This window comes from Macrobrachium nipponense, chromosome 30, assembly GCF_015104395.2.
Source record: "Macrobrachium nipponense isolate FS-2020 chromosome 30, ASM1510439v2, whole genome shotgun sequence".
In the NCBI taxonomy this organism is placed as follows: domain Eukaryota; kingdom Metazoa; phylum Arthropoda; class Malacostraca; order Decapoda; family Palaemonidae; genus Macrobrachium; species Macrobrachium nipponense.
In genome coordinates, this window is record NC_087218.1 from 15,078,727 (window position 1) to 15,095,867 (window position 17,141).

Sequence of the window (17,141 nt, forward strand, 5' to 3'; positions counted from 1 at the left end):
CTTGAAGTTATAACAATAATACTGCCAGGAAAACACCCGGCAGAATTTGCATAACAGCATTGTTTTTATATATGAAACTAGCTGACCAACCTGGCGCTGCCAGGGAAAACTCCGAACCCGATAAACTCTCTCTCTCTCTCTCTCTCTCTCTCTCTCTCTCTCTCTCTCTCTCTCTCTCCTGTTAAGATAGTTGCTTCAGTTACATTGCCTAGCATTTTTATATTTTATATTCCACCCCTTCTCACCTCCCATCCCCATCGGAGCTGAACTTGGACATAAAGGGCATAGGGGTTATCACCATTCATCCCAGCGACCTTAAAAACTATAGATTACTCACTAATATCTGTCATTTTTTGGTTATTTTTATATGTTACCCCTTCCCACCCCTATAGTGCCAGTTATTTCTTACTCCCACGATATTCTTTTCCAGATAGCAAGTCACATGTATACCGAAATGAGGTATGATAAACCCGTAGAGTTTATTTAGTGTACAGGCAGAACCAGCCCCGTTTAAGAGAAACCATTCCCACCCCACCCCACCACCATCCCCCTTTGGTGCCCTTTGGTTCTAATGATGTCTTACCCTTACAGTATTCCTTTCTAGATAGTAAGTTATATGTATACCAAGTTTGGTTGAAATTGCTCCATGTGTTTCAGAGTTATGTTGGAACACACACACACAAACATATACGTACATAGATCCATTTTTATTTATATAGATTCATTTGGAGAAAGTTGCAGTTCAGTTAGTATTTGAATGTAAATAAACAAAGCCACACATCTGCAAGTATTCATAGACTTGTAATCGTGCATTTCGTCTTAACTTCGTGGGCTTTCAACTTCCCCTGCTCTCAACTTCAGTTCCCTCCTGAGAAGTTTCCCTGTTGGTGTCCTGGGAAGTTCCTTCAGGAAAGAGACGCCCCCTGCGAGTCTCTTATGAGGAGCAACTCTGGTATTTAGGAAACTGCAAAACAAATCGGTATTTAGTCTGAAATATGGCTTGAAAACAGAGTGGCAGTGAGTGAAATATTTTGAGTCAAATTCTCCTTGATTTACGAAATATAGGGCTGTTTAAACTTTATTTGCATAAATGAAGTCTAATTCCAAATCAGACCTTGGAAAAATCCAAAAGTAAAACCAACATGAATATGAGTATATGAAGTACCACAAACAAAATGGCTGTCCCATGTGAAATTCGCTGTCTATGGCATGCTTACAAGTTGGTCACAGAAGTAGGATCGAATGGTGGTCATTGTCCTTTTTCCAAACCAACAGCTATGGTACTGAGGCCTTTGACACAGATGATATATATATATATATATAGATGTATATATATATATATATATATATATATATATATATGTATGTATATATATATGTATATATATATATGTATATATATATATATATATATATATATATATATATATATATATATACATAGTGCTGACCAAGAAGAGATTTCCCATGAAGGAGACGACGATGACGAAGAAGAAGAACCTGATGTTCCTGAAGAGACTCCGAGTAGTCAAAGTGTTACTGAAGACAGCAGTGAAACTAGTCACTGAGTTAGCAAATATTGAGAATTTAACCCTTGAAGCTGGTCAAGTGACAAGAGAGAAGCTAATGGACTTGCAGAATAAGGATGCATCGTTAACTGATTTGTTCTTCAGAGTTATTGATCGTTAAGAGATGCAACAAACTCCTACCTGTTATTATCTGAAGGAAGGTTTGCTGATGAGGAAGTATAGACCTACAGATATACCAGGAGATGCTGTATGGAGCGAATATCATCAAATTTTGATTCCATATCCACTGAGGAAGCAAGTGGTTGCAGTAGCTCATGAGTCTGGACATATGGGAATCAGGAAGACTGTGGAGAAGATCATGAAATTTTTTTTCTGGCCTGGACTTCACAAAGATGTTAGCAGGTTTTGTCGTGAGTGTCATACCTGCCAGATAGCTGGAAAACCGAATGAAACCATCAAGAAAGCCCCCCTACAACCTATAGAAGTTAGAGGAGAACCCTTTGGCAAAGTGATTATAGATATGGTTGGACCGCTGCCGAAGGCAAAGAAGGGAAATGAGTATTTGTTAACATTAATGTGTCCTGTGACAAGATATCCAGAGGCAATCCCTGTTAGAAACATATCTGCCAAGATAGTTGATGAAAAACTTGTGGAGTTTTTCCTCAAAGTTTGGTGTACCAGAAATAGTACAAAGTTGTTCCAGGATGTGATGAATTTGTTAGGAGTGAAACAACAGTTATCCACTGCCGATCATCCAGAAACTCAAGGTGCCTTAGAAAGGTTCCACCAGACATTGAAAAATATGCTGACAAAGTATTGTTTTGAGTCAGGAAGAGAATGGGATGTTGGTTTACCATTAATGTTGTTTGAAGTTAGGAGTGCTTACCAAGAAAGTATGGGATGTTCACCTAGAAATGATTTTTGGAAGAGAAGTGAGAGGACCGTTGAAGATTCTTGCAGAAAATTGGGGAGAAAATCAAGAGGAAAGCCAAGGAGAGTATGTGAAGAACTTATGGAGAAGGTTGAAAGAGATTAGAAAATTCTTTTTAGAAAACTTGAAAATGAATCAAGAGAAAATGGAAAGGAGATTTGATGCTAAGACTAAGCTAAGAAGTTTTAGTGTTGGTCAACAAGTGTTAGTGTTCTTACCTGACAAGAGATTTCCCCTCACTAATAAATTTCAAGGTCCTTACAAGATAATTCGGAAGTTAAATGATAGAACATATGTGACTGAAACACCAGAAAGAAGAAGAAGAAGACAAAGGAAGATACATGTGAACCTCTTGAAACCTTATTTCTCAGAAACTAAAACTGAAACTGTGTCAGTAACACAAACAACTTTATCTACAGAAGACGATGATGGCTTTGAATTGGGAGCTGCAAGCAAGGTGAATAATTCTTCAATTTTGGAAAATTTAGAGAAGTTGAAACATCTGAGTGTTGAACAAGGTGAAGACCTAAGTGAAGTAATTAGAAGTTTTCCAGAAATTTTTGCAGATGTGCCTGGACGTACTGATCTGACCAAGCATGAGATCAAGCTTCAAGAAGTTGGAAAACCTTTCAAGCAAAGAGCCTATCGCTTATCACCTTACCATCGAGATGTTTTGAAGAAGGAAGTTGAGTATTTGCTGCAACATGGATTAGCAGAACCCAGTTCAAGTCACTTCAGTTCTCCATGTGTGTTAGTGAAGAAACCAGATGGTTCATTTAGAATGTTTACTGATTATAGGAAACTGAATTCTATCAGTGTGGCTGATAATTATCCTTTGCCTCTTATAGATCAGTTACTTGATAACATTGGGAAGCCAAGTTTGTTTCCAAGATAGACTTGTTGAAAGGATATTATCAAATTCCCTTAGATGAGAATGCCAAGTTGCTGTCAGCTTTTATTACTCCTTTTGGACTGTATCAGTTTACTGTTCTGCCGTTTGGTCTGATGAATGCACCTGCAACATTTCAACGAGTGATAGATCAACTGCTAGGATCGATAGAAGGAGTAGGTGTATACTTGGATGACATATTCATTTACTCTACAACATGGGAAGAACATCTGAAGATTCTGAGGAAAGTTTTCAAGAAACTTCAAGAAGCAGGACGAACAGTCAACCTAGAGAAGAGTGAGTTTGGAAAGGCAACTGTGCAGTATCTTGGGTTTGAAGTTAGGAAAGGCCTTCTTGCTCCAGTAAATGCTAATGTGTAAGGTATCCCTACCTACTACCAGGAAACAGCTACAGAGATTTTTAGGCATGGCTGGATTCTATCGTCGTTTCTGCCCAAATTTCTCAGCCGTAGTAGCTCCCTTGACAGACTTAACTAGTCCCAAAACTAAGTTTGTTTGGACTCCAGAGTGTCAAGAATCCTTTGAGAAGGTAAAAGCCATTTTAACTTCAAGACCAGTACTTCAAGCTCCAGACTTCGACAAGAAATTTGTGATACAAGTTGATGCGTTGGACTGTGGCATTGGAGCTGTTCTACTTCAAGAAGATGAAAATAATATCTACCATCCTGTGTGCTTCATGTCTTCAAAATTGAAAAAACATCAGAAAATATACTTAACAATCGAGAAGGAAACTTTAGCCTTAATCACAGCATTGAAAAAGTTTGAAGTGTATGTGAATAGACCTAGTAATTAAGAAATTTTAGTGTTGTCTGATCACAATCCACTATCATTTATCCAGAAAATGAAAAACCCTAATCAAAGACTGACCAGGTGGTCTTTGTGCTTACAACAATATAACTTCAGAGTGCAGCACATTAGTGGCAAAAACAATGTAGTTGCTGATTATTTATCTCGTTGCGAATCGTCGGATTCAACACCGTGATAAAAAATCTTCTGGGGGAGGTATATTATATATTGCTACTTTCAAAATGCATATATCCCCTCTTAGACTGTATAAAATGTTATGTAGCATTGTGCAACATTTTTTCAGATTCCTAGCTAGCTTAGAATTAGGATGTTTTAAATGTGTGTTCAGATTTCGCATAACATAATGTAAAAGAATACGTAGTATGAAAAGAGAGAGAGAATATCTTTGTTTGTTCAAAACTAGGATTGTTTCCCTATTATACCTTGAGATTAGAAGAACTCCGAGATCTCCGTTTGATTTCCTAATCTGTCAACACGTTTGATAAGAGAGCTCGAGTCTTCGTTGTGTTTTTAAAAACATGTCAATCTGAATTATCGCTCGATTTCTGTCTTGATCGGGTACGAACATGAATGTATACTCATCTCGTATGCGTATGTCTTTGATCAAAGCTACGTGCAGATTTCACATTTTGTCTGTAAAATTGTGTCAGATTTCGAAGCTTCTAGAAAGAATTATTGCCCAAAACGTTTTGTGCCAGATCCACTGTCCAGCTTCCGTAAGGGAGAAGTTTTTCTTTACATCTTAGAACCGCGAGGCGTTCAGATCTCCTTCTCTCTCTCTCTCTCTCTCTCTCTCTCTCTCTCTCTCTCTCTCTCTCTCTCTCTCCATCGCATAGCACTTTTGATTTTAAAGTAACATAACGATTTCGTACTTATTGAATGGTTGCTTGTAACTTGTAGATTTCAGATTTGATATATCTTAGAGTTTATCTAGAGTTATTTAGTGCTTTTTGTGGAATCTGAACAAACATTTTACAAGTGTGTGTAACGGCACCTATTTCTGTGAATTGGTGAATTTTTTGAAGAAAAAAGTTGGTATACCAAAGTAAAGTGTGTTATATTTTTATTAGTTGCAACTAATAACTGATGGTTATAAAGGTTTGGTAAAAACTAATAAATAATAAGTAAAAACTAATAACTGATATCTAATGGTTATGATGGTTTGGTAAAAACTAATAACAATTGGTTACGATGGTTTAGAGAACTAATAACTAATAGTTACAATGGTTTAGTGAGATTTACATTTTTATGCATTGCAAATTTTCTGTGTTGTGTTTGTTTCATTTGAAGTGCATTTATCCATTTTCTTATTGAAGTGTGTATTTTTATTTTATATTCTGTGTGATTAATACTTTTTGCAATTTTGGTATTTTCCACATTTTTCTGTGTTTTCATTTGCATTCAAAATTTAATTAACTTAGCTATTTTCATTAATTAATCATTGCACATTCAATTAAATTTAACTCTTGGGAATTAATTCACATTTACTTAGAATTCTTTTCAAGTTTTATTATTAGTTAGCACTTGAGAATTAATTTCCAAATTTCAATTTTTCCTAACACTTGAATTTTGATTGAATTAATTTTCTTGAATTTTGTGATACTAAATCAATTCTGATTTAATTTTACTTAATTGATTCAAGAATTAATTAAACTTTGCTTTGTTTTCAAGAAACAGTAATTTTCCCTGATATTGTGAATTTCACTTATAAATATTGAGTTTAATAATAAATTTGTGTATTTAAAATTTTTATAAGTGTTTTCTTTATTTTGCACCAGTATTTAATTATGATTAGTTTAGGTAGAAACATAGAGTGGTAATTGATCTGTTTTCCTTCAATTAACTTGAAGTGACTTAGAACCAGGGAAGTACTTAGACTTCTGAAAACAGGGAAATACTTAGACTTTTAAAGTTGTTGATAGAGTGATGCCCTTTGATTAATTTAATTACTTACAAGATTACCTCACACCTGTTTTGATGAACTTAGTCTGATTTTCTACAATACTGGTAAGTTGTTAAGGGATCACTGTTGCCTTTAGAGTATTCAGTCGTTTAGTACCTGTGATGAGGGTTCAGGTGTCTGGCTATTGTGAGGTAACAATTAATGAATGGTAAGTGTAGTAACCAGATGCTTGGGACTTCGTCACAATATAAATATATATATATATATTATATATATATATATATATATATATATATATATATATGTAATGAGCAAAGTTGCAGCCACAAAGGAGAAGTGAGACAACTGAGATGCTATGTACCTTCGTATTATTACCAAAACCTTGTCACAGCAACTAAAACTAAATATTATATATATATATATATATATATATATATATATATATATATATATATATATATATATATATAAATGTTGAGTATAAGTCCTACGGGAATGCAAAAAGGTGTTGTTTGTCAAAGGCCTCAGTACCATAGCCGTTGGTTTGGAAAAAGGACAATGACCACCATTCGATCTTACTTCTGTGACTAACTTGTAAGCATCCCATACACAGCGAATTTCGCATGGGACAGCCATTTTGTTTATGGTACTTCATATACTCACATTCATATATTCATATCTAAAGCATGTGAGTTTTATTTTCGTGATTTTTCCAGGTCTGATTTGGAATTAGACTTCATTTATGCAGATAAAATATTTAGAACAGCCCTATATTTTGGAAATCAAAGAGAATGTGATTCAAAATATTTCACTCACTGCAACTCTGATTTCAAGACAAATTCTGTAAGGTGGTTTCAGACCAAATTCTGATTTGGAATTAGACTTCATTTATGCAAATAAAGTTTAAAACAGCCCTATATTTCGTAAATCAAGGAGAATTTGACTCAAAATATTTCACTCACTGCCACTCTGTTTTCAAGCCCTATTTCAGACTAAATACCGATTTGTTTTGCAGTTTCCTAAATACCAGAGTTGCCCCTCATAAGAGACTCGCAGGAGGCGTCTCTTTCCTGAAGGAACTTCCCAGGACACCAACAGGGAAACTTCTCAGGAGGGAACTGAAGTTGAGAGCAGAGGAAGTTGAAAGCCAACGAAGTTAAGACGAGACGTACAATTAAAAATCTAAGAATGCTTGCAAAGGGTTGGCTTCGTAATACACAAAACTGAGATAAATGAAACGCTACTAAATATAAATATGGTATCTTAACATTTAAAAAAAAAATACATGAATAACGCAGCTGGTTTAAATTTTGTTTTCAACATTAAAAAGACATGCTGAAAAAAATATGGGTGAAATAAACGAACATTAACTTCCAAGTTTTTTGTTCAAACGGATTTCATATGTAAAACCAAATTCTCTTTGATCATGACTATGCACCTATGAAAATATATCTTAGCTCAAAAACAAAAAGGCTTCTTTTTTCATTGTATGTCAGTCAACCAGTGGTTATTCAGCAACGGGACCAAGGGCTTTACGTGACTTCCGAACCACGTCGAGAGTGAACTTCTATCACCAGAAATACACATCTCTAACCCCTCAATGGGATGCCCGAGAATTGAACTCGCGGCCACCGAGATGGGAGGTCCAAACCGTACCGATCACGCCACTGGGCATTGCCTAACATTGGTACCAGCGAATTTTCCCAAATTCCCTGTGTGTGTTTACACGCGTGTGAGTGCTTATGTGTTTGTATGCATTTGCTACACAGATTCTCTGAGAACCACACATTATTAAAGATGACCGCAGGATTTGCAGAAATGAGACCACCAAAGTCATTATTTTTTGCAATTATTTTCCAATGGGCAGTATAACGCGTCTGCTACCTAAGTTATTATCAAATAGTATCCATTTTAACAATAAGTACTTCAAGTAAACATTAAGCAAAGGTACGCAGTTGGCGGATAAAAATTGTCCAATTATTCAATAACATAAAACGAAAATAACCACCAATTTATACATTTTCACTGGAAATAAAATCCTTCTCAATTAGAGAGTTTCTTGAAACTACTTGGTATAAACAATGATTAGGTTTCATGGTCATAATTTGTCTAAGAGTATTAGCACGCGATACAGTTTCCGTACATCTTACCATTAAATTGATTGTACATACAATACGTCAGTTAAAAATAATACGAGTCTCTGATATTAATAAATCCAAAATAAAAACGACGTCATTGACAGATAACAATAATAATAAGAATAAAAAGATTACTGACGACTTTTCCTCACTTATGCGTACTGGAGACGTCTCTCATCATTCGCGCTATCAGTTACATCTGCGTCAGTAACTGTCATCTCTCTCGTCAAACCAATTAGAGGACAAATCTGTCATGCCTTTTCCGGGTAGGCCAATGAGGTGCTAACTCTCCAATTCTCAAGATGCCTTTCAGGTAGAGGTTGCTATAGTAGATTCACATTAGCCGCGCATTTGATGTCTAGACCAGTCCCTTATGACGCTCCTGATTGGCTATTGATAAGCCAGTCACGGGGCTGGAAACTCTCAGTCTCTCGAGAGAGTTCACATAGGCAGGATGTATATTCCACCTCTCCTGAGGGATACTTTTGAAAGACGTAGCGCTCAGGAGAGGTGGAACATAGATCATACCCAGGTGAACTCTTTCGAGAGACTGAGAGTCTCCAGCCCTGTGATTGGCTTATCAACAGCCAATCAGGAGCTTCGTAAGGGACTGGCCTACTCTGCCAGCGACCCACAACACTCGACTAACAAATTTGTACGTAATTCAGTGTTTTCATAAAAATAATTTTTTTTTCATTTTTATAGAATTATGTCCATGATGTTTACACACTTCCCGAGATCAATTTTAGGACTGGATACGGTCAACCCCAATATTCGCGGTCTAGCAATTCATGGACTCATCGATTAGCGGATTTTAAAAATATTATTATTATTATTATTATTATTATTATTATTATTATTATTATTATTATTATTATTATTATTATTATTATTATTATTATTATTATTATTATTATTATGTGTGGAATCTATTTATAAATTATTCCCGGGACACTTGCCTATTTGTGTGCTTTTTTGTAGAGCAATATTCTGTATTTTCATATATTCGTGACGAAATACTGTACTGTATGTTCATATACATGTTATGATAAATAATGATTTACAGTACTAATTTTCAAATATTAATATTAAGTTTAATAAGATTAAATAATAACATTAATAAAAAACAATAATTATCGCTCTCTTTCGCTCTCTCTCTCTCTCTCTTTCTTCCTTCCTTTCTAAGTTCTCTCTCTCTCTCTCTCTCACCGAGATGAGAGAATTGTTATGCATATGTAATTTTCAATGTTTATTTCTTTTGTACGATAAATAAATGATTTACTTATTATGAAATATTAAAAATAATTTAACAGCAAAATATCAATTCATTAAAGAAAACATAGTTAATTAGTAAGATTTTTATTCAATAAATTGTTTTCCCTATCTTTTCCCGTCTCCGAATGAGGGGTAGGAATGAAGGCATAAGCGATAATCATCTTAAGGGAGGGTTAATTAACACCTGGCTAAGTCTCTCTCTCTCTCTCTTTCACGCCTAAGAATATTCAAGGACCAATTTTATTATGTTTTGGAGTACTTACTGGTTGCGTCACGCTCCGTCAGCGAGAGAGACGGATAAGATAAGAAGCTATACAAGATAACGTAACTTGCAGATAAAAGTCGCTCAATCTAGGTCACCGAGAAAGGGTTTACAACACAAAGGGTACGACTACGAAATAGCACGACCCCATAGAGACCTTATCTCCATCGAGACCAAGATATCAATCTGCCACGTAAGTTTGGGAAATGAACATAGGCCAGTGATTCTCTCTCTCTCTCTCTCTCTCTCTCTCTCTCTCTCTCTCTCTCTCTTCTATCTCTCTCTATATATATATATATATATATATATATATATATATATATATATATATTATATATATATTATATATATACCCTTACATACATACATATACACATGAATAAAGAAGAATACGAGAGCGTATAAAATTAAACGCGTTTTCAAAAGGGAAAAATATATAAAATTCTTAGGATTGGCAACAGTTCATTATAATTCGCCATACGTTTGTGTGAGGGAACTCGCAGTCAATATTCCAAAGTGGATCGCGTTTCGAAGGAAAATTTTCTGAAGGAGACAACATTTCTCGAAATCCATCCAAAATCGAATTTAGTGTCTCTGATCCTGATTTCCTTCATTTTCATTGGTTAGCGCCGGTGTCGGACCATAAATACTGTATCAGATTAATCTTACTTGCATTGTATACTGCACTGAGATAACCCACCTCGCAAGGCATTATTACAATAATGAAATCCTACGTGGAACATACGTTATCAATATCATTCTACTCTGAAATTTTGTATGGAGTAATGATTCTCATAAAAATACTGCATTAACCAAAGCCTATGAAGCGTTAAAACAAAACCATGATGATTTCATTACCACTACTACATTTACCCGTAATCAATTAAGACCATTTTAACCAAAACATAATGCATTAACGCAATCACTTCAAAAATCGTCCTCTATAAACGACAGATTCGGTTTGTTCCTCGCTCAACTAACCATTATAAATGAATTTCCGATGAAACAGTCAAAAAGGGCACCGGAAACAAGCCCCTCTAGATCGACCTCCATAATAATCCATAGTTCATCTCGGATGTACAGTGGTGCTCAAATCTCATGCGACATGATTCTTTTTGTATCGTCCAGATTCTCAGACTCAACGTGATGTTGCCAAGTAGTGTTATCATTTTTTTTCTAATGTCATACATGTCGAAAAGTTTGTGAATTCACAGCTAGCCCTATTTTCCTTATGGTTATATAAATATGATCCCTTTTATGCATTGGTAAAATTCGTAATCTGTGTGATTTGAACTGATTTTCTTTTTTTACGCTGCTCAGTTCAAAGTGCGGTGTGATAAGGTTAGCTGTGCCAAAAATGAAAGCACACTTCACATGCCCCTCGGACTGGTCAACATAACTACGTCTGCTGCTGTATGACAGTAGACCTAATAAGCTAAACAGTTATAACAACATTTTCAACGTAGGAATATGAATTAAAACAAGTTTTCTTTGAATGTTGAAACTTTCGACTGTGTTTAAGCTGCCTGTATGTTGCAAAATATTTTATAGGCCTAAAAAAATAATCTACGCCATCTGAGATATAATCTGTTATTAATGAATTTATTTGTAGAGATTATGTTTTTTGACGAATACAATAGGAATATGAATTACAACCAGTTCTTTGAATGTTGAAGTTTTAGGCTACGTTTAAGCTGCCTATATGTTGCAAAATGATTTATAGGCCTAAAAGAATAATCTAAGCCTTATGAGATGTAATGTTACCAATGTTTATATTTGTAGAGATTACCTCCTCTTTGAGGAATAAAAGATGATGATTTTGATTATATGGAGAAGATGACTATTAATCGAAATATCATAAGTATTAATATCAAGGCGTATGGAACACTTGTTTTTCAAGTGGTTTAAAATATTATTTTCTTAAAAGGCCTCCTCGCTTTTGGTGTATAATTTATTCTTTCATAAGGTAACTTGAAGAACAAGAATGTGTTGATTACCTCATTTGCTTTTTGGCCAGAAATTGTTAATAGAGAGATGTGACTGTTAATTGTAAACTAAAGAAATCTAATACCTAGGCCTAGGAACAATAATTTTTTAAATGTTTAAGAATTATAACAATTAATTATGTATGAAAATCCAAATATTCCTCTAACACATATAAAGTAAGTGTTTTCAAGATAATTTCATTGTCGCTACTCAGTGTAGACCTACTTATTTTATACCGGGTGGTTGTTGCACGGACACTAATGACAGATACGTCACACACGCTCCCCTCACACGTTGATATCGGTGGGCGCATTCTACTTTTGCATATACATATTTACATTTTTTTTTCAGCATTGACGTGAAAAAGCAATCAAATAGGACTATTTCAAATTTTATGTTGGCTTTGGAAGCATTATTAATGTTATGATAATTTTTTTCCTCTTTTATTTATTTGAACTGATGCTTGATGACGACTTCATTTTGGTCAAATGCTTCAGCGATGTGTGAACGAAAGTTTTGAAAATGTTTCGGAAGAGTTTTTTCTGAAATTTGCTACACGTGACATTTTCTTACAGTTTTGAAATATATGACAGATTTCACTTTTATGAAACATATTATGTCCATATTGTATGCAATAATCGCGTTTCCGCATTGAAATAATAGATATAAATATGGAGCATGCTAGTTGCCAGTTAGTGAATTTTGAACGAAATCCTATGGAGTCATGTCGCATGAGATTTGAGCATCACTGTACGATAATGCTCGTAAAGTTACCTGGAGTCAACACCTTCATGCACAGGTGAGCAACCAAACTCCTATTCATGATTCCTTGAAAAGTTGTTGGTCTTCGCTGTCCACTTCTTTCTCTGCCACATTTTAGTGTTAAAAGTTGTAGTATCGCTAGAAGTATATAGTTTACTCGTTGGTACTGATATTTCAATGTAAAATAAATGATTGGAAACCAAGCCGCATGCACAGCATGAACAATAATGCTCAGCATATACAACGATGTATTATGTAATATATCCGTCTAGGAATAAGAGACATTCACTTGAAATTGCAGCCTATTTGCAATTTTCACAGACCAGTGCACAGGATGAAAAGGCGATTTTTATTTATTTATTTATTGTTTTGTTGTTAAAAGACGATCCAAGGACATCACATGCACGACAGTATTCGCTGCGCAAAATTCCACGGAAGATTGACCTCAAGGTCCGCGCATTGTTTGATTTTCTGCCTTTTCAGTGACGTTATCCGTGGCTCCAACCAAACAAAACGCTATGCCATCAGGCGGTTATCAAAGGCTTCGGCAGCGCTCGCGGCTCGTCAGTCGTGGACAGCACTCCCTGGCTTCAAAGACACAGCATCTCGAGTCGGTCACAGGATGCTGCAAAACATCACAGCACTCAGAGTTATCCAGCGCTGTTTGACGGTTGAGAGGTAAGTAAGACTTCGTCTTAACGAAGAGTTACTGGCTATAATATTAATTAATAGCAAAAATAAGGATACGTTGTCTTGAATCGTTTTATTCGCTTTCTGAAAAGTTGCCATTGAATAACATCGTTGTTGATAGTGATACATAGTTATTATGCAAATGAAGAAGGATTTTGAATGCTCGTCACCAGCAAAGCAGGTTCAGAAAAGAGAACGAAGACCCTCCAGATGATTCAGTGCTCAAATGAATCGACAAGTACAGTATGTTTGACTGAGCAACAATAAATGTGAGAAATAATAAGGCAAAGTGACCAAAAATTTATTATTGTTATGTTGGCAACACAGCTGAAACGTCGACATGAAAGTTCCTGGTTAACAAAGATAATGATGAAAGTGGTAACAGTGATAAGTGAGATTTCGTTTTTCTAACAAATTTCAAAAAAACTGATTTTTAGTTTTCTGTAAATAAAACTATTGGGATGGCTTAAAGCTGTCTATCCGCACTTTTTCTGTCCGCCCTCAGATCTTAAAAGCTACTGAGGCTAGAGGGCTGCAAATTGGTATGTTGATCATCTACCCTCCCATCATCAAACATACCAAATTGCAGCCCTCTAGCCTCAGTAGTTTTAACGTTATTTAAGGTTAAAGTTAGTAGTCATGATCGTGCGTCTAGCAACGATATAAGACAGGCCACCACCGGGGCGAGGTTAGTTTCATGGGCCGCAGCTCATAGAGCATTATATTGAGACCACCGAAAGATGGGTCTAATTTCGGTGGCCTTGATTATAAGCTGTACAGAAAAAGTGATTGTGCCGAAGGCATTTTTTATTGGTTTTTATTTGCATCGTCAGGATTCAGAAAACTTGTTGCTGATTTTCCTTTGATGTCATTTTGCATTGTATGATCTCCACAGACTGCGTATTAGTCTGTCCTTGAGTGAGTTCATTCATTGTCGCTGATTGCTACCAAGATTTGTTGTGCGATTCTTCTTTTAAAATATGGGCAATTTTCGTCATTTGCATGTTAGGTTTCTCCTTTGTCATCACTGCTATTACTGTTCAGTATCCTGTGAACAAAATCTCTCTCCCCCTCTCCTTCTTCTTCTTCTTCTTCTTCTTCTTCTTCTTCTTCAGGTTACTATGAGAAAATGGCAGGTCCGTTTTCGTGGAAATTTGGTCCGTTGCAAGTGGCCAGTTGCTCACGCCACCGCTGTTATAGTTAGCGGTAGTAAAGGACCATCTCCAGGACTACAACACTAGGCCTATTAGTTTTCTCAGTTATATGCTAATATCCAGTACCACAGCGATTTCCATTAAGATATACCGCCTCGTGACGTAGTCATTTTCTCGAGAAATACGGTAGTTAAGGTACGTATACATTGAAGATATTTTAGCTAGATTTGCTCTAGCTAGAGCTCTCTAAATAGTGTAAACAGCAGCGAGAGTGCTCTAGGTAGACCTAATCTCCGATTTCGGTAGAGTTGTTATAGTCTACTTAGTGTTGTAGTGGACACGAGGTTAAGAGCACGTGTCGAGACTGCTCTAGATCTATTTGTGAACTTGAATAGATTTTTTCGATCTAGGGAGACAACTGCTGTACAACGTGGGGCAAAATGACGTCCAGTGAAAAATGGAAATGGGATAGTGATCAGACAATGTCACTAATACAGCTATATGAAGGGTTCCCAGAACTCTGCAATGTGTCGTTGGTGCATTAACGTAATAAAGAAAAGAAGGCGAGTGCTATAAAAGAAAAAGCAAAGACTTTAAAATCCCTGAATCAGAAATCACACGAAAGTGGCACAATCTGCGATGTAGTGGACAGTGACATGAGGAAAATAGAAAAGGGTTATTGCTTTTCTGAGATGAGTGTCTTGTCTTTTAATTTTAGGGGTCACTTTCTCCAACAAATATTCATAATCTTCAGTGCACATACGTAGAAAGTTCGTATAAATACTGTATCTTCATCAACCAATTCTCTTAAAAGCTTTACATGTGCTCCTTCATTTTGCCTGGCTATCCATTTTCTGACCCACTCACTCCTATTCGTCTTCTTTTTCTTCAAATCCTTCATTATGACTAATGCCGCAGTTGCAGCAACTAAGTGCCTGGCCTGCGACATCTCACCACACACAAGTCTCAAGAAAGACTGGGACTTCCTCATCAAACACACTCCAGTGCACACTAACGGTAGAGCACTCTCGGTATATTTAATCTACCACCACTCTACCAAAGCTCTAGGCAGAGCAAATTATGGTGTAATGTACCCACGCTTTAGGCGAAGTCTTACTAGAGCAAGCCAAGTCTAGCTAGATTTTAATCTATACAGTATACACGTACCTTTAGATCTATATTTCATCCTTGTACTGTATTTTGGTTTAAATGCTTGAGGATAAATGATTTCTTTCCGTTTCTAAAATTACATAAACAAACGTTGCCATTTTTGTGACTTCGATGTTGAAGTAGGTATAAACTCTGGTTTCTTTGTGGCTAATGCTTGCGACTGATAACTGGGGTAATTGGTTGGCTTCCCGTAAACCGCAGTTCGTAGAATATAAATCAGTAAATTTAAAGAGATTCCCATTTTATTTTCCATAGGCTGAAGAACCATTACCTATGTGGACCAAACTGGTGGAGGAGACAAGGGCGAAGAACTCTGAGCGGTTCCTGCAGCCACCAGCAGCTCGTCTTCCCTTCACAATTTTCAGATGTCCAGCAGCCGCGGGGAAACCTCGTCAACAAGATTTTCGAGAACGTCGATCGCTGGGGCTCACAAGTCGCTGTGGTTAATATCAGGATTAATAGGGTACAGGGTTAGTCCGTCCAGGTGATAGTGCACATCTTTGTGACGTAGGCTGGATGTCTGGAGGCTTTCCATAGAAGAAAACCTGGAAAACCTGGAAATGAAGTGTCACTATGGCGATACTTGGCCACACATTCGTTCTCATTTTCACGACCTTAGATGAGAGAGGACCATTGCTAATCTCCAGGTACTGCTGAGATAGAGGAAACGAATAACCCTCTGTAAGTCTTGCTATTGAAGCCATGGGCTCAGTCGGGTCAAGATTAAAAGGGCTGACCAAGTGAAGAGCACCTTAATTCGGCTTAACTCAGCGTCCCTGTTCTTCAATCTGGTAAGGTCAAATACTGGCTGGTGACTTATTTTTTCTTATCTTAAACTCAACCACATGCAGCCAGCTGATGATATGCACCAGATTTTTCTTATTTTGGTCAGAGACGGACTAACCTTGTACCCTACTAATCCTGGTTAGTATATGATGACTCACATTCATGTAGATACATGACATGCAAGCGTACCATTTATGACTATATGCATATACTCTCATTTCTCGATAAAAAAATGATCAATTATTTTCTTTTTCATCAGGAGTGTTCAGAATCTGGCAGAACTCGCACTTACAATCAGTTACTGGACGCAACACGAATATGGGCTGGGTTCCTATCCATCCTGGGGTTGGAAAAAGGTGATGTCATAGCAATCGTCCTGCCCAACTGCCCAGAATATCCGATATTAGTGCTCGGAGCCAACAGCCTGGGCGTCATCGTCACCATGATGAATCCGAAAAACACAAAAGGTGGATTAAAATTAAAAATTCTAGGTTTAATTTTTCATTTAAATTAATGTGTTGCAATATTCTGAGATTTTTAATAAGCCTCTGCAACAGACAGTTAGTTTCTTACTGATTTGCAGATAGCCCACAGGGTCTATTGGAAATGACTTATGTGAGCACATACACACAAATGCATACATATCTGCCTGTGATATATATGTGTATATATATATATATATATATATATATATATATATATATATATATATATATATATATATATATGTATATATATATATATTAGCTGACTAACCTGGTGCTGCCTAGGAAATGTCTGATTGCAACTGATAAACTCTCTCTCTCTCTCTCTCTCGCTCTCTCTCCCTCTCTCTCTCT

At 36.3% G+C, this 17,141-nt stretch overlaps 2 protein-coding genes across 6 annotated transcripts in view; one reads left to right on the forward strand and one right to left on the reverse strand.

The window, feature by feature from the left end:
- LOC135202303 (uncharacterized) overlaps window positions 1-17,141 on the reverse strand; it is a 90,222-nt gene that overhangs the window by 36,798 nt on the left and 36,283 nt on the right. Inside the window, exon 11 of one of the 5 annotated variants that reach the window (XM_064231635.1) lies at window positions 752-964. The exons of the other annotated variants lie outside the window; for them this stretch is intronic. Coding sequence (XP_064087705.1) covers window positions 820-964 — 145 coding nt within the window. The 3' untranslated portion in view covers window positions 752-819. Of the gene's footprint in view, window positions 1-751; window positions 965-17,141 lie in introns of those variants that run through there. 5 annotated transcript variants of the gene reach the window in all.
- LOC135201938 (uncharacterized) overlaps window positions 10,157-17,141 on the forward strand; it is a 16,952-nt gene continuing 9,967 nt past the window's right edge. The window contains exons 1-3 of the mRNA XM_064231221.1: window positions 10,157-13,180; window positions 15,772-15,958; window positions 16,562-16,769. Coding sequence (XP_064087291.1) covers window positions 12,903-13,180; window positions 15,772-15,958; window positions 16,562-16,769 — 673 coding nt within the window. The 5' untranslated portion in view covers window positions 10,157-12,902. The remainder of the gene's footprint in view (window positions 13,181-15,771; window positions 15,959-16,561; window positions 16,770-17,141) is intronic.